The 15525-nt window shown below is 41.6% G+C and overlaps 1 protein-coding gene across 2 annotated transcripts; it reads left to right on the top strand.

Annotated features, from left to right (window-relative positions):
- The first annotated feature begins 17 nt into the window (after positions 1-17).
- fxr2 (FMR1 autosomal homolog 2) lies at positions 18-15277 on the top strand. 2 transcript variants are annotated; one of them, XM_053498031.1, is made up of 18 exons: positions 18-371; positions 491-685; positions 3115-3167; positions 4748-4841; positions 5242-5313; positions 7609-7757; positions 8033-8126; positions 8231-8347; positions 8536-8706; positions 9165-9243; positions 9431-9540; positions 9697-9783; positions 11183-11402; positions 12205-12384; positions 12519-12719; positions 12827-12925; positions 13117-13211; positions 13438-15277. In XM_053498031.1, the coding sequence occupies exons 2-18, from the start codon at positions 635-637 to the stop codon at positions 13546-13548; spliced, it is 1983 nt and encodes a 660-aa protein (XP_053354006.1). In that variant the 5' UTR covers positions 18-371; positions 491-634; the 3' UTR covers positions 13549-15277. The 2 variants fall into 2 exon arrangements, with proteins under 2 accessions (XP_053354006.1, XP_053353997.1); XM_053498022.1 differs by having other exon boundaries at positions 9431-9576.
- Positions 15278-15525: the final 248 nt, after the last annotated feature.

Here is a 15525-nt window from a genome sequence, read left to right as displayed (position 1 = left end):
CACAGTCGCGAATTTTCACTCGGACGGCGCGCGTGCGAGGGCAGGACGGGCGACGGGGCTGAGAGGATTTGCCGGGCGACAGGAAGATTTTTTTTTTTAAGCTAAGCTATACGACGCTTTGTTACGAGTCGTGATTGCGCTGTAATTGACACGCACACTGTCCCGTAAACACAAGCAGTAAGACTTCCTTGCTGTGTGTTACTTAGCCAGTAGCCCGGCAACCGAAGGAGGAGGTGTTCGTAAGAGCTAATTAGCGACCCTTAGCTGTTTGCTAACATCGCCTGAGACATTAGCCGACAGCCTGTATCCTGAGCCCGAGCAGCTAGCTGCGTTAGCCGGACCGGCGCGACTCCTCTGTCCAGACAACACAAGTAAGACCATAAACTGTCTCTGGATCAGTCGACGGCTAGCTACCTAGTGCTAACGTTACCGTTATTGAGTTAAAGAGCTAGCAGGCTAACCGCAGACATCCCTTTGCTAACTTACCCAGCCCCTCTCCCAACACACCGAAACGCTGGAAATCCGCAAGCGGCCGGAGGCGGGTGAAGGGCCGGCGAAGCTGGGGCTGTTAGCGGAGCCGCACGGTGGAGGAGGACCCGCGGAGAGGCACAGCAGCGGGGACGCAGCGGCCGCCATGGACGGGTTGCCGGTGGAGGTGCGCGGCTCCAACGGGGCCTTCTACAAGGTAACACTCACTTCAGTCGGACCCTGCGGTGCAGCGTTTAAACCTGGGGGCGACCTCTGTACCGCCGTTTTGTCGTAAGACCTAAACCGTGTTATAGGATTTTTACACCGTCTCATGCACGACACGAGGTTCGCCATCACCGTGTTCAGGAGGCCTTGATGAACGGGGAGCTCGTCTCTCCAAGGCTCCTGCGCAGCTCTGAGCAGCTGAAGAAATGTGCAAATCCAGGAAGTGTTTGGGAAGAATAATCGACCGTGTTGTTCAATTAATGTTGTCTACAGACACTATAGTCGTGACTCAGTAGTGTGTAGACATTCCCTTTTAATATGCACTAACACTTTCTCCCAAGTGAACATCACACACTTTATTTCATTATGTTCAGAGGCCTGTACATAAATATCTGAAGTCATGCTGTGGGACCGACGTATCAGAGCATCCTGGGATTTCGTTTTCTTTCAGTTGAGAATGAAATTGCTCTATTAGGCACTTGATCATCTTTGATATCTTGTCCAGGCTGTAAAAAAGATAAAAGGGAACGGCTTGCTACAAACATCATTCTAGTCGTAGTGATTATTAGAATCATTATAATGAGCATGTCTAGCCCCTAATGATGATTTAATATATTTCAGGGTAATCCAGTTCGATTTCAGTCAACCCGATCCAGTGCAACCCGAACCGTGCACGTTATGCCTCGTTAATACTCAGCTACTTGCCCCAAGTAGTTGTATAAACATGAGTGATTCACTTATGTGTTTTATAATGTACCTCGTCTAAGTCTTTGTTTCAGCCTTTCTATTGCAGGGCTTGTTAAAGCGGAGAGCTTGTCGTGCTGCAAATCATTGCTCAGGTTCTCTCGCGAGTTTCTTATTTACTGTAGTTGTAGTATTTTTGGTGCTGCACATGTTCTATACTGAGCAGTGACATTAGTTGTCTGAAAGTTTGATTCTGAGGGATGAGAGCAGGTGGAGAAGGAACAGGTGATCTCAGCCCTGACACTCAACACCCAACCCCCCCAGAACAGGATTCACTCATGGCTCGACAGAATCCTGTTCTGCTCTGTCGGCAACTCCGATTAACTCGATTCAGAAGTTAATTTTGCTTGGCGTCATTACGTTTTCACTTTTATTCTTTTAATAATTACGTTTATTATGTAATCAATCCATTAGGAGTCGCTCACTGTTATCACATCCTTATTTGGTGTTTGTTTGTTTGTTTTTGCTGTCTGGTTTCACCTGTTTTAAATCTGTCCTTTCACAGGCGTTTATGCTTGTATTGTTTTCTTACACTTGTTTTAAATCCCGAAACAAGCAAACACTTACTCATCCTTCCTTCTCTTTGAGGGTGTATTAGGTCTTGCAATACTAGAAGTATATTATTGGCTCAGTCAGATATGTTTAGTTTGTCACACTGTAGCTGAGGATTAAGTGAAGTCAAGTGCATGCTTGGGTCTCTTCACTTTTGATTTCAGTTATATAATGTCTACCACCATGGTTTCAGGATCTGCACAGAGATCTTATTACGGTCGAGTTCCTGGTGATGCTAAGACTAAATGTCTACTAAGCTTGGTGCTGTATTGAAAATGATAGCCCACTGACCTGTTTATCCTCCATTATATTAAATAAAATAGATTGGTCAGTAGTTAATTGATGAGCTGTCTAAGACTGTTTAACGTGCTGCTTTCATACGAATTTTGAAGCAAATTAGCGCTATATGTGGGTAATTTATCTTTATCGGTTCAGGTTTTTAATACAGTAAGCCTTTTTTTAAACTTAACCTCATGTAGTGTGGTTATAAGTGTGTACATCATGAAGAACATGAAACCACTGAGAGTTTCCCAGGGAAGAAGGTCTCTCTTGGAGCAGTTGGGATACCAGAGACCTCGGTTTATCTCTTCCATTCCTTGCTGCCCCATATTAGGCAGTGACACCCTGCCACCCCCTTCACTCAGCCTGCACTGTTGTTTAAGGGTATGTCTTGATAAAACTGAGTGTTGGCATGATGGATGAGGAACAGATTTTACGGGGGGGTGTACACCCGGTGTCACACTCGTTTTTCTTAATCATAGTGGGCTTTCCGTAATGCATAAAACTTTTGTTACGTACTTTGTGGGTGTGTGTGTTTCCATATATGAAACCTGCCATGACTGTCAAGGGAAACTGAAAGAGACTCTTAAGACCAGAGATGTCAGGAATACGTAAATATATTTTTATAAAAAAGCTTGAGTGCTGTTTGTTCCGGTTTCCCATAAACTGGCTCTGCCAACATCAAAAAACCTTTCCAACTGTTTTTTTTTTTCTTTTTTTTAATCTAGATTTTAGATTTCATAATGTTCATTCATCCCTTTACAAATAAAGCTTTTCTACTTTGTACAGCTTTTCCACAGTCAATAATCTATGTGAAACGTAACATGCTGTGTTTTGTGTTTTCAGGCATTCATCAAAGATGTCCATGAAGACTCCCTTACGATAGTTTTTGAGAACAAGTAAGTTTATGTAACTTCTAATGGGTTTGAGTGTAACATTAGTGGCTGACCTCTGACACTTAAACAAAAACCCAGATGAGCTAAATTGACTACTGATGAAACTTTGCTGTTTTTTGAGCCCATTAAAACTAAATAGCACTTCTAGCAACTAAAGTTTCTTTAGTAATGTAGAGTCGTCCATTTCCCTTAATTTAACTTTCCTTGTGCAAACCCCCTATTTTTAACCCTCTCTCTCTTTCACCACCTGTGCTAGCCTGTCTCTCTTCCATGTCCTGAAAAAGCCCCACCCCATTCCACATGTGTCCCTTTTCCTGTCCCCCGCACAATTTCTGTTAAATAGTCTCTATTCTGTCCTTCCACTTAAGCACTCATGATGTTTATTCCAACAGTTTGGGTCAGCACATTGATTAGATTACTCACTGGGTCATTTTTATTTTTTAACCATATAATACAGCACTAGCACATTCATGTTCATTCTGTCTCTGCCCGTCCTGACGAGGGCAAGACAGAAATAGCCAGATGAGATATGTGAAGTCGGGTGGGGGTGGATGACGTCCCTGCCATTCTTGGACTGGATACTTTGACCTACTGACAACTAAAGCTTCAGTCATTCACCTGTGCTTTTGAATAAATGCTTTGGCCTGGATAATTTGAGATTTTAAATTGTTCTGTAGCCTGACAAGAAGTTAAGAGTGATATAAAAAGCTGATGTTGGAATAGCCTTTGTCCCATTAGGGCTTTTTTTCTTTCTTTTTTTGCTCGGTGTGTTTAACAGTGACTAACCGTACAGATTAGGATGATTGTTTGAGCAAAAGAAGGAAGGGCAGTGCCTTGATGGCAGTCTTCATCCCATTTTGTCTCGTGTACACGATAGGAGCGATACAAACAGGACATTTGCAGATAAATGTCATAAATAAAATTTTAAAAATCCCTAAGATTACAAATCCACTTTTAACCATTTCCACACAATCAGATTAAAAATAAATACATTTGCTAGTGGTTAACCAGGAATAGGGATCTCAGCTCCATGTGTGGTCACTGTAGAGTGAGTGAAGTACTGGGAGGGCATCACGTGTGTGTGAACAAAAGGCAATGCATTAACAGGAAAAAGGATGGAGTGTTGAACATTTACAGATATATTATGCTTACACCTTTTTTTAAAAGTGGCAAGTTGGACACATTGGCATGTTAAAAGTGCAGTAGGGGAACAAAGGGAAAAAAAAAAGGGAACAAGAAATTTCTGAAAGTTGTTAGACATTTGTGGTAAGAAGGACTTGAGTCTTGATCACATTAATGATGCGGTATCTGGCTGGTGATCATGCATTTAAAACAAATGTTCCATCAATCGTCTTGTGACATGTGATGTGTAATGGGAAATGTGAGTGTGTGCATTCTAAAACAGTGCCTTTTGAATACCACAGTGTGGTCAAGGATATGCCGATAATGTCTTGAAGTTTGATTGTGAAAACACTATTCAAATGTGTTTGGTTAGCCTAGACTTTACTCGTTGCTAATAATTAAAGGTGAGTCGTGTCTTTAAGATATTAATCAATACATATGTTTGTTTTTTGTTTTTATAGCTGGCAACCAGAGAGACAGCTGCCGTTCAGCGACGTGAGGTTGCCACCTCCATCCGACTATCACAAGGACATCGGTGAGGGAGAGGAAGTGGAGGTAGGACGCCCGTTACTCTAGACACCTTTTCTACAGATCAAACACCTTTTGTTAACCGTTTCAGTGTGTAAGATCCTCTTGCTGATCACCTTTTGTTCTCAACATGACAGCTGTTGGGACTGTTAGGAAGCATGGTTGACATTTAGAATATGTAAAAACCACATGGCCACTTGAAATCATGCTGCTGTTGGTTTGACTGTAGTTTATCTTTAAGTATTTTGTGTTGTTTGATTGTTTTTTAACATAAATGTCTGAATCTTCCTCAAAGTGCTTGAAATGCCCACAGGTCACTGGATTTATTAGCATGTACTGTAATTGAGTTGTGCACAGCTCTGAACTCTGTTCCCCTCTTTGCACGTACGCTCTTTACTTGCCTGTTTGCACGTCTGCTATGTTTCAGGTGTTCTCCCGAGCGAACGAACAGGAACCCTGTGGCTGGTGGCTGGCGAGGGTGAGGATGATGAAAGGCGAGGTGAGTCCGACACTGCTAGTTCATCATGCTTACTATGTTATGTGTGTGTGAAGGAATTCTCCTTCATGTTTTTTTACACATTATTTGTGATTAGTGTTAACATTTGCAGTTAAGTACAAAAAAACAGATCATGTCCTTATGTATTACTTGGACACTCTGAATGCTGCAACAAATTTTCAGTTAAAACACAGAGTGCCGTAATACACACAGACTACTAATGTACATGCATCAAAAGTTTATTGATTGAGTGATTAATTAGCTGAGGTGTGCCCATGAGGCAGAAGGGTTCAGAGGGGAGAGTCTTTGTGAAGTTTTATTTCTCATCTTTAATACCGTTGTTGTCTGAGCTGGACTCCAAATCCAAAGAGTAAAACATGAAGCAAAGAAAATGTGAACATATTTGCTGCCTGAATCTTTCTGTCCTCCATTACAGAGAAACCAGATCATCCTAAAAATCAAGTTATGTTAGCCTGCTAAGACTAGACACATTTAACCTTCCTAAAAAGAAAGACATGCATGCTGTAGCCTGTGGCTTTGTCACCTTGAAAATGTGTCTTTAATTAAACCTTTATTTATGAGGGTAAAATTAAGTATGTTCCTGTAACTCTTCTGTATTTTTATTAATTCTGTAGTCAGTGTTTTTAGGAGTTACAAATAAGCAGGTTGGTGGGGGGGCGGGGGTGTGTGAAAGCAATCCCATAATGCCAGTTTGTATGTCTGAGTGAATAAAAACTTGATTGTGTAATAAAACAAAGTTACACTTTGTATAAAGGATCTTATCGTCCACAGAGCGATAAACTCGAAGCAGCTGTTTTTGACACTCTCACCATAAGTTGCAGAAGAAACATGGTCCTTACACTGAATGCTCTGATTGTTATTATTGACAGTTATTACTATTTGTTATTCTCTGTAGATCTTCAATAAATAATACACCCCGTTTTTAAGTTGACTTATGATATCAGCCAGTCTGATTTTAATTAATCATCCGTGATGCTTGGCCAAAACGGTTTTTAATTAAGGTCTTATAACAGTCGTATTGTTTACTGTCGTAATTCCAAAGGTGATAATCTTTATACTAGATTTACCCGAGCCATGAGCGATGACCATCACACAATACTGCTCAATTTCAAACATGCATCCTGGCATTCAGGCTCACGTTTGCACTGTGGTGCTTCGGTTTTGCCCCCTCAGCCCTGGAGTGTGAATATGCATGGAGTTGTATCGAGTCTTTTGGGAGCACATTTCGACCTAGTAGCACAGATGCACAGATACATAGAGCTTGACCCAATTACCCATAAACATACCTCTAAGACGTGACTTCCTCAGTACTGGCAGAAGTGTACAGGCAATGTCTATGCTGGAGCATTTTGATTACGTGTCATGGATTAAAGTGTCATGGTTTAAGGAATAAAATTGTAAAGAATTGACCCAAATGCTGAAATAGAAATTTACCAAATTGAGTGAGGTTTATTTTAAGATATTCTCCATTACCCATGTTTGCTCGCTTGGCTTAGAATCCAACGCTATTATAATCCATTACAGCGAACGGTCTCTCTCTGTCTCTTTCTCACACTGTGGGGTGTGAACAGAGAGTGGTGCCTGCCATTATGCTAGTAAAGTGGGGGATTTTGTGTTTGAATGTGTGCACGCGCACACAGCAGCACCTGGTGAAGGTGCTGCATGGAGCGAAACACTCGGCTTCCCTCACAGATCCTCTTGCTTTCTATTGCTAGCTCCTTGGTTAGCTCGCTTCTACACACACACACACACACACACACACACACACACATACACACAGTCTGATTCAGTTAAGACCGCGCATTGTTTAATGCTGCACCACATTACCCACACATTATCTCCTGCTTAAATATGAAGTAAAGCTTGTGTTGTGATTCTTATTCGCTCCAGCACAGTAATACATAATCACTACTAGATGTGATGTTGGTGTGATTTAGGGTAAATGGATTTGGTCCTGGATCAACACTAGAGCATCTAACTTGCTGCAGTGTTGTACGACGCTATACGAGAGATGCTCATTTAAACAAAGAAACATTCAGCAGAAAGAAATTCTTTCTATTGATGGCCCGAGTTATATATATTATATTTTATCAACCTGATCAAAGCTTGACTTATACCAGTTATTTTTATTTTATTTCTTATTTTATAAAATCTTTATTCCCTACTAATGATCCTTCTTAAGGTCACGGGCGGTCACATAAACATTTCACTGCATATCGTACTGTTTGACTGTGTATGTGACAAATAAAATTTAAATTTGAAAATTTTAATTTTCAGTTCTATGTGATCGAGTATGCTGCGTGTGATGCCACATACAACGAAATCGTCACATCAGAAAGAATCCGGCCTGTCAACCCCAACAGCCCTTCTACTCGTAATTCCTTCTACAAAACCACCATCGCTGTGCCCGAGGACCTCAGAGAAATGTGAGTGCAGTGTGACTATTGAAAATTTTATAATTATTTATTTGGAGGTTTAAAAAAAAAAAAAAAAAAAAAAAAACACGCACATTTGATTGACTAGGATGGCATGCTATCATTTCAATAATCTATACGGCACATCTGTTAAATTCTGATGGCTGTAATACACAGACAGACTCACACAGTGCATGCATTAGGTGACGTCGTTGGTAGACATGGAAGAGGGGAGAAGGGAAGACTGTGATTAACGCAATCATTGTGTGTGTGGTTTAAATTAATAGCTGTTTAAGTGACAACATCCACAAAGACTTCAGAAAAGCAATCGGAGCCAACTGTGTCTTCTACAACTCTTCAGCAAATGAGCTGGTTGTACTGGTCAGTACATGTCTCTGTTTCAGATTCCTTCCTTCATTCTTCTTTTTTCTCTTTTTTTAACCCGAGTGCACAGTAATGTAACAGGAAATGCTTTCTTTCCACAGTCGACAAACGACTCCACAGTGAAGCGCGCATCCCTCCTGAGTGACATGCATTTCCGCAGCATTCGCACCAAGCTTATGCTCATGTCCCGCAACGAGGAGGCTACAAAACACCTGGAGGTGCGTACATACATGCATGCATACATTCAGCACGCGTTGAAACTTTGTTTACTTTATGTCTAGTTTTTGCGTTTTCTCGATCGCACTTGAGATGGGTCCAGATGGACGACTTTTGTTAGTTGAGATGAGACAGTGCTGTGATGATTTAAACTTTGTTTGGATTTGTTTCCTTCTTGCGTGTGCTTCAGACAAGTAAACAGCTGGCATCGGCCTATCAGGAGGAGGTACGGGTGCGTGAGGATCTGATGGGTTTGGCTATCGGCTCTCACGGTGCCAACATCCAGCAAGCCCGCAAAGTACCTGGGGTTACCGCCATTGAACTTGAGGAGGAAAGCTGCACCTTCAGGATCTACGGAGAGGTGTGTGTGTAGTTGGGGAAAATGAACAGTTGAGCGCAGTCACGATGGCACTTCAGTGTTGTGTGGGTAGCACATGTTGCGGTACTCTTTACCAGTGATTACTGAAGCAAGAGGTAAAAGATTTGAATGCAGTGTAACGTGCCGCAGTGCCTAAAAACAAGGCATGGATCAAACGCTGCTGGCCCTCTAGCAACTGTAATCCAGGAGATATTCAAGTTTAACGTTGTAATAAAATTAGCATACCTTAAGGACAAACGAAAAACGGATGACTTGACTGCTGAATGCAATCTTAATAAACACCCAGCTAATGCTAATTCATCTATCTTGCTCTTTTTTTTCTAAAAGAATTGTCACGATTATTAAGCTTTGAATACACCAGAATAATTCTGCGTTCTCAAAATGTCTGAACACTCTCTGTCCTCTTCTGTTCTCTCTTTTCTACTCTGTTGCTGTGTCAGACCCCAGAAGCTGTGAAACAGGCCAGAGTATATCTGGAATTTAAAGAAGACTCCTTCCAGGTACCCAGGAATCTTGTAGGTGAGTTTAATTGGTGGGAAAAACTGGATGAATGTGACATCTGGCCAACTTTTTGAGTTGGACTAAAATAACAAATGAGCATGTTTTGTTCCTAAAATATAACTTGAGCTATGAGTGCGAGGTTCAAATAACTAGCTGGTGGAGTAAAATAGTGGCCACTTTTAAAACCCTCTGTCTTACCATCTAGGCAAAGTTATTGGAAAAAGTGGCAAAATCATCCAGGAAATTGTCGACAAGTCTGGCGTGGTGCGTGTTCGTATCGAAGGAGACAACGACAAAAAGCTGCCCAGAGAGGAGGTAAAGCACCACCAACACGTCTCACACCCTACCTCGGTACTTACTAAGTCTTGCACTTACAGTAGATCCACTTGCTAAAAATAAAACCTTTTATGTTGAGATTTATTTGTTAAAGTTAACTTACAATGTGTGTCTTTTTGTCCTCACCTTTTTCAGGGTATGGTTCCCTTCATCTTTGTAGGAACCAAAGAAAACATCAGTAATGCCCAGGCTTTGCTCGAGTACCATGTGGCCTACCTGCAGGTTAGCTGACTGATGAGGATGCCATGTGTGTGTGTGTTCAGATTAATGCAGCTCAAGCATCACCTGGCTTGGTGCGGTGTCGCCCTACTGTAATTCTGTCGTCCGACTTGTTAGCACTTTCAGCACACCATGCTGATAGATAGCTCTTGTATGAGCAAGTCAGCTTCTTTCTTTCTTTTTTCTTTTTTTTAGAGCCAGTTTCTCCTAGCTCAGAGTCGTCTTTATGACGCCAGAGTTTAAATCTTGATGGCTTAAATCCACTCAAGCAGAAAATATGATAAATCCCTGTAGTGGGGGGGGCATTAATTAGCATTAATAAAATGGTGTATAATACAGATAAAATGCATCAGGCGTTCTTCATATAGAAACACACTTAGCCTATAAATTTCTGTGGTTAATATATCTGTTTATCTTCTCTTCACAAAACCGAGAATGGAAAAATGTGACTTTTCCGAGAAGAAAATTCAGCATGGATATATATATATATATATATATATATATATATATATATATATATATATATATATATATATATATATATATATAATATTTTTTAATCTTTTTTTTTTTTATTTATCTGTAAACACCGGCATGAAAAAATAAGTTCATTGCCAGCAGCATCACACTAAGCAAAGAAGCTATTCAAATTAACGGCTGTCTTTTTATCTTTTCTCCACCTAAGCTTGCTGACAGTCAAGGCGAGGTGCAGCTGAACTCGATCACACCATATCACTGCTTTTTTTTATTATTATTTATTAAAAAATCCAAGACTCGATCCCACTGCAAGATGACGAGCAAGTGTAGATATCAAAGAGACGTACAGTTTTGATTATCTGCTCAGATGCCAGGCGGCCATGTTAAGCTCCCCTGCAACACTGGAGATGGCAGCTCAATCTAGACCGGTCACCTGACATACTCCCTCATGGAAATCTGCTGATCACACCTCGCTTTTAACTACACCAACAGCTAAAGATAACCGTTAGGGTGGTGCCATGGGGGGCACTTTTAGGAGCTCAGAGGATGCATTACAAGCTATGTGGCCCTATGCTTCCCAGAATAGCCTCTCAACCCCTGCACTAGCCCTCAGAGTACTACCCTTCAGCTGTTGTTCAGCAATGCAGCTGTCACATACACACCTCCCTTTACTAGAACACACTGATTGCTGTTTTAATTTGACTTCACTTACACATTTCATTCTGAATGTCAGTCACCTGTACAACTCTGTTTAAAATATCTTCTTATTTGTTTTTTAAAAGCCTGTTTAATTAGCCACTCCGTGTACACGTGTGTGTGAGAATGTATTCTTTTAATGTCGAATTTGTGGAAATACATTATATAATAAAAATATGCATTATAAGGTAATAATCATGGCCACTTTGTTGTTTCTTTGTGTTGGTAGGAAGTGGAACAGTTGCGTATGGAGCGGCTGCAGATCGATGAGCAGCTTCGGCAGATCGGCGTTGGTTACCGCGCAGCCCCAACCCGCAGCGGTGCACCTGGAGCCAGTGATCGTGAGAGGGGCTACCAGACGGACGAGAGCAGCAACTCTCTACAGACCTCACGCACGTACGGCGGACGAGGCCGCGGGCGCAAACCCAACAATGCATACTCTGGTTATGGTGAGCCGGCAGTGTGATGCGTCTTCTGGTATTGTTTTGTAAACTTTTGTGAGGACACATGTGATTAACATAAAATACACTAAAGGGATTTTATGGGTTTTTTTGAAAGGTAAATCTAATCTTTTTGTGCAAGCCATTGTATTATTTGATAGATTGGACTAATAGACTGGAATATTTCCAGTTTCATAACCTAAAATAATTAGCCCCACACATTTGTTTTGCTTTTGTCCTGTCACAACCTCACAACCTTTTATTCAGAAAAGTTTTTAATTCGCCGAGTTGTTAAACCAGGTGTGCTTGGAGGAGAGAAAGCGCTGAATTGTGCTAAGTAGAGGCGGTCCTGTTCAGGATCAGGGTTGAGAACCACTGGTGTGCACCGAACAGCACTATTGGGAGTCGGATTTAATTCATGATGCTAAAGCAGGACAACCTTTTTATGTTTCTGCATTGATATGGTTCTCATATTCGGATACTGGTAAAATTTTTACTGCATACATTTACGAATGCAACAGGTTACTGTGTAAAATAAAACGCAAATACATACATACTATGTTCTTAGAAGCATCATGTGGCAAAAAATAGTGTGTACAGACTCCTGAATTTGTGCAGACCGATGTTAACTTGTTGGTGCAGTGATTACATGCTCAGGCCTTTGTAATTCATTGGATACCTCATTTGCTTAGGAGAATGCTAGCCAACATGGTCATGTAATGGTTTAAAAACACTAATACATTTTTTTTTTTTTTTTTTTTTTTTTTTTTTGGAAGCCCTTTAATTTGACTTCTGGTGTTTACCCTAATAGGAACAAACTCCGAGTTGTCCAATGCGTCCGAGTCTGAGGATTTGGCTGAGCGGGATCCTCGGCCCCGCGGAGTAGGAGGTGATGAGAGGGGCTCCCGGAGAGGAGGCCGCGGCCGAGGATCCAGCACAGGCAGAGGTCGCGGAGGCCCAGGATCCCGCAACTCGAACACGATTAGCTCAGGTACTTGGCTAACCCAGCTTTGTATGATAGCAGAGGGTTGTATTGTCAGTGGTTTTGGGTGCCAAAAAGGGTTAATGGGTGTAAAAATTTTTGTGTGTGTGTAACATATTTTCTCATGCTCTCTATTTTATCAGTGCTGAAGGACCCTGACAGTAATCCTTACTCTCTGCTGGAGGGTGAAGGTGATCTGGGTGGTGACACTGACGCCAGTGAGAGCATGGGTGGCAGTGACCGTCGTAGACGTTCCCGCCGTCGCCGTAATGACCAGGAGCCCAGTGTGATTGACGCCGCCAACGAATCAGATGGCCAGGCAGCTACTAGTGAGAATGGACTGGGTAAGATGGACACCAACGTAGTTTGGAGTGCTCTGATTACAGTGGTTACAGTGGTTGCCTTGGATCAGCTGGCAGTGGAGACTATAACACGTGCTCTCATTTTTCAGAAGACGAAGGCAAACCCCAGAGGCGCAACAGAAGCCGCCGTCGGCGTAACCGTGCTGCTCGACCCGAGGGGGGCTCTGCCAGCCGTGACAGACAGCCAGGTGAGAGAACTGTTATAAAATAACAGTTCAAAAAAATTACTGGGTCAGGGTCCATCTGAAATATTTTCTCGTGTTCTGTTAGTGATGTTCTGTTTCAACTGTTTTAGACATAATCAGATGTTTGCAAATAAAGAGAATTAACACATCATTGTTTCCTTGAGTTGTTTGATTTTTATTTTCGCCTTGTGCAGTTACCGTGGCCGACTTCATCTCTCGTCCAGAATCTCAGAGCCGACAGAACCTTCCAGTGAAGAAGGAAGAAATACAACATGCCTCCCATCCTAAGGTATGGACCACCTCAGAGCTTAGTTTAATTTAATACCATTGGTTTGCCTTGGAGTAACTGCTGCTCAGAATAAGATTGCTGTAGTTTTTGTAATTAATCCAAATTCAGTAGGATTTTTTAATATTTGATTTCAGTTTCTGTAGCCAATTTATTTTTGTTTTTAAAATTTATTTAAGTATCTGTACTAGCAGCATAAGCCTGATCAACTTGTTTATTTCCTCGACAGGAGAATGGGACTAGTGTGAAGAAGGAAGAGCATAGCCCATCCAAGCGCTCCCCTAGCAATGGCGTGGCATCACCCGGGGAGGCTCTGACCCTGGTGAACGGCGTTTCCTAAATGGAAAACGCGAGACGTCAGCTCACCATTCAAGACCATTGTCTAGAGCAAGACACTACAGCGATCTGTCCCTGCTTGCATTTTACGTAAAAACCTTTAAACAGACGAGTGAAAATCGACTAAAAATCTTGAATTCATAAGAGATTGAGGAGAAAAAGATATAAAAAAAAAAATGACAAACGCATCTACTTAAACACTTTAAAGGTGTATGTTTATCCTATCTATCAGTACTTAGTGCTTATGTAAGAGAAGCTTGCCAAAAAAGAGCTGGTGGATATGCTTCGAAAATCTGACGTAACTGAACACAGGACGTGACTATATGTTTTTATTTTATTTTTTTGGAGAAACGGTTTTCTTTTTGTTTGTCACTGTTCTTGTCGTCGTTTTGTTTGTTTTACTTCACTGGTGTGGGATTGGTCACATTCCCAAACAGATGCATCTCTGAAACAGTGTTAGAGGCGAGGGGAGGAGCTAGCCAAGAGATTGGGCGTGTGGACGAGGCCTCCCGTGTCACTGGCAGTCGAGGCTAAGGTACTCTAAAGATTAAGGTTGTGTATGTAGGGGGGAGGAAAGACATTGTGCCTTGAATTTGAAAAAAAAAAAAAAAACTTGAGCGTTTTCTCTTTTTTTTTTTTTGGAACAACGAATGTTTTTTTTTTTGTTTTTGTTTTTTGTTTTTCAAGTAAACGAGAATCCAGTTGAGAAATAATTGCAGGGTTATACTAGGAAAGAAAAGACAGGATAAAATTTGATACTAATGCCAAACAAGAAGGTAAGAGTGTTAACCTGTGGTAGGAGTCATGATCTGGACAGCGTTTATGTGTGCGTGTGTGTATGTATGTTTGTACGTGTAGTTAGTATGCAACTTTAGACATAAATTGGGAGAACTGTTACATCGTCTCGGAGCCGACTCTTATCGAAAAGAATAAAGGGATGCAGCCACGTTTGTAAAAGGAAAGGTGTCCACTTTGCTGCGCTCTGCATTATAGAGGCAAACGGGCATGGCAGCATCAGGAACAGCCTCACACGCAGACATACGATTAGAACCCTGCCAGACCCAGATTGCTAATTTTACCCCAAAACCGATACGCGAACATACATTAGTGCCTCTGACCCCCAACACCCACCAGCCACCACCATCCCCCCCCCCTCCCCCCTCCAAAAAAAACCCCACCACTGTTTCTGAGAGAGGGAGTGTGGGAGGTGAGTGCGTGGGAAAGATGGCGCACCCACTTGCAGCGTTGTCACCGTGGTTTATACACACTGTGCCTGCTAAACACTTTAAAAGATGACTCCTCTGTGGTGCCCCCTACTGGATGGGCTTGAGTTTTACACAACCTAGTGATCAAGACGGCATGTTGCGTAGGGAATAGCACAGCCTCAGAAAAGTTGAGAGCCGCACATACACGCATACACACGCAATGGTGTATGTGAATATACAGTACACTCCAATGGTATCACTACACAGTTTAGACTTCCTGGGTTCTCTGGTCAAGGATGTTTAAACCTGAGATTTAATCCACGTGCCTCAGAGGCCAGGCGAGCGTGGTGTTTAAACAGAACAGGATGTCTGTCGCGTTCCTGATTGTCGCAGTCAAAAAGACGCAATTGGGGGATTCATGTCCCCCTTTGGCTCACGTTACTGTCATCTTGGTTTTTGCTCTCAAACTTTTTTGGTTGTACTTTTCACATCATAAAAAAAAAATAATAAAATGGAAGTGAATCGAAATATTCCTGGACTGAGTCTTTTTATTTAATAATTTTAATTATAGGTTATTCAAGCTAAATGTTTTCACCTGTAAAAAAAATAAATAAAAGGACGCAAAATAAACAAAATAAGGGTGTTAAAACGTTTTATGTACAGTCGTAGCCAAAAGTTTTGAGAATGACACAAATATTAGTTTTCAAAAAGTTTGCTGCAAAAAAAAGCCAAAAGGACAAACACAAACAAGTAGATAAAGCAAAAGTGTATTATAC

This window comes from Clarias gariepinus, chromosome 1 (genome assembly GCF_024256425.1).
Source record: "Clarias gariepinus isolate MV-2021 ecotype Netherlands chromosome 1, CGAR_prim_01v2, whole genome shotgun sequence".
NCBI classification, from domain to species: Eukaryota; Metazoa; Chordata; class Actinopteri; order Siluriformes; family Clariidae; genus Clarias; species Clarias gariepinus.
Note: the sequence above shows the minus strand (reverse complement) of the source record. Positions and strands in the feature narration are given on the sequence as shown.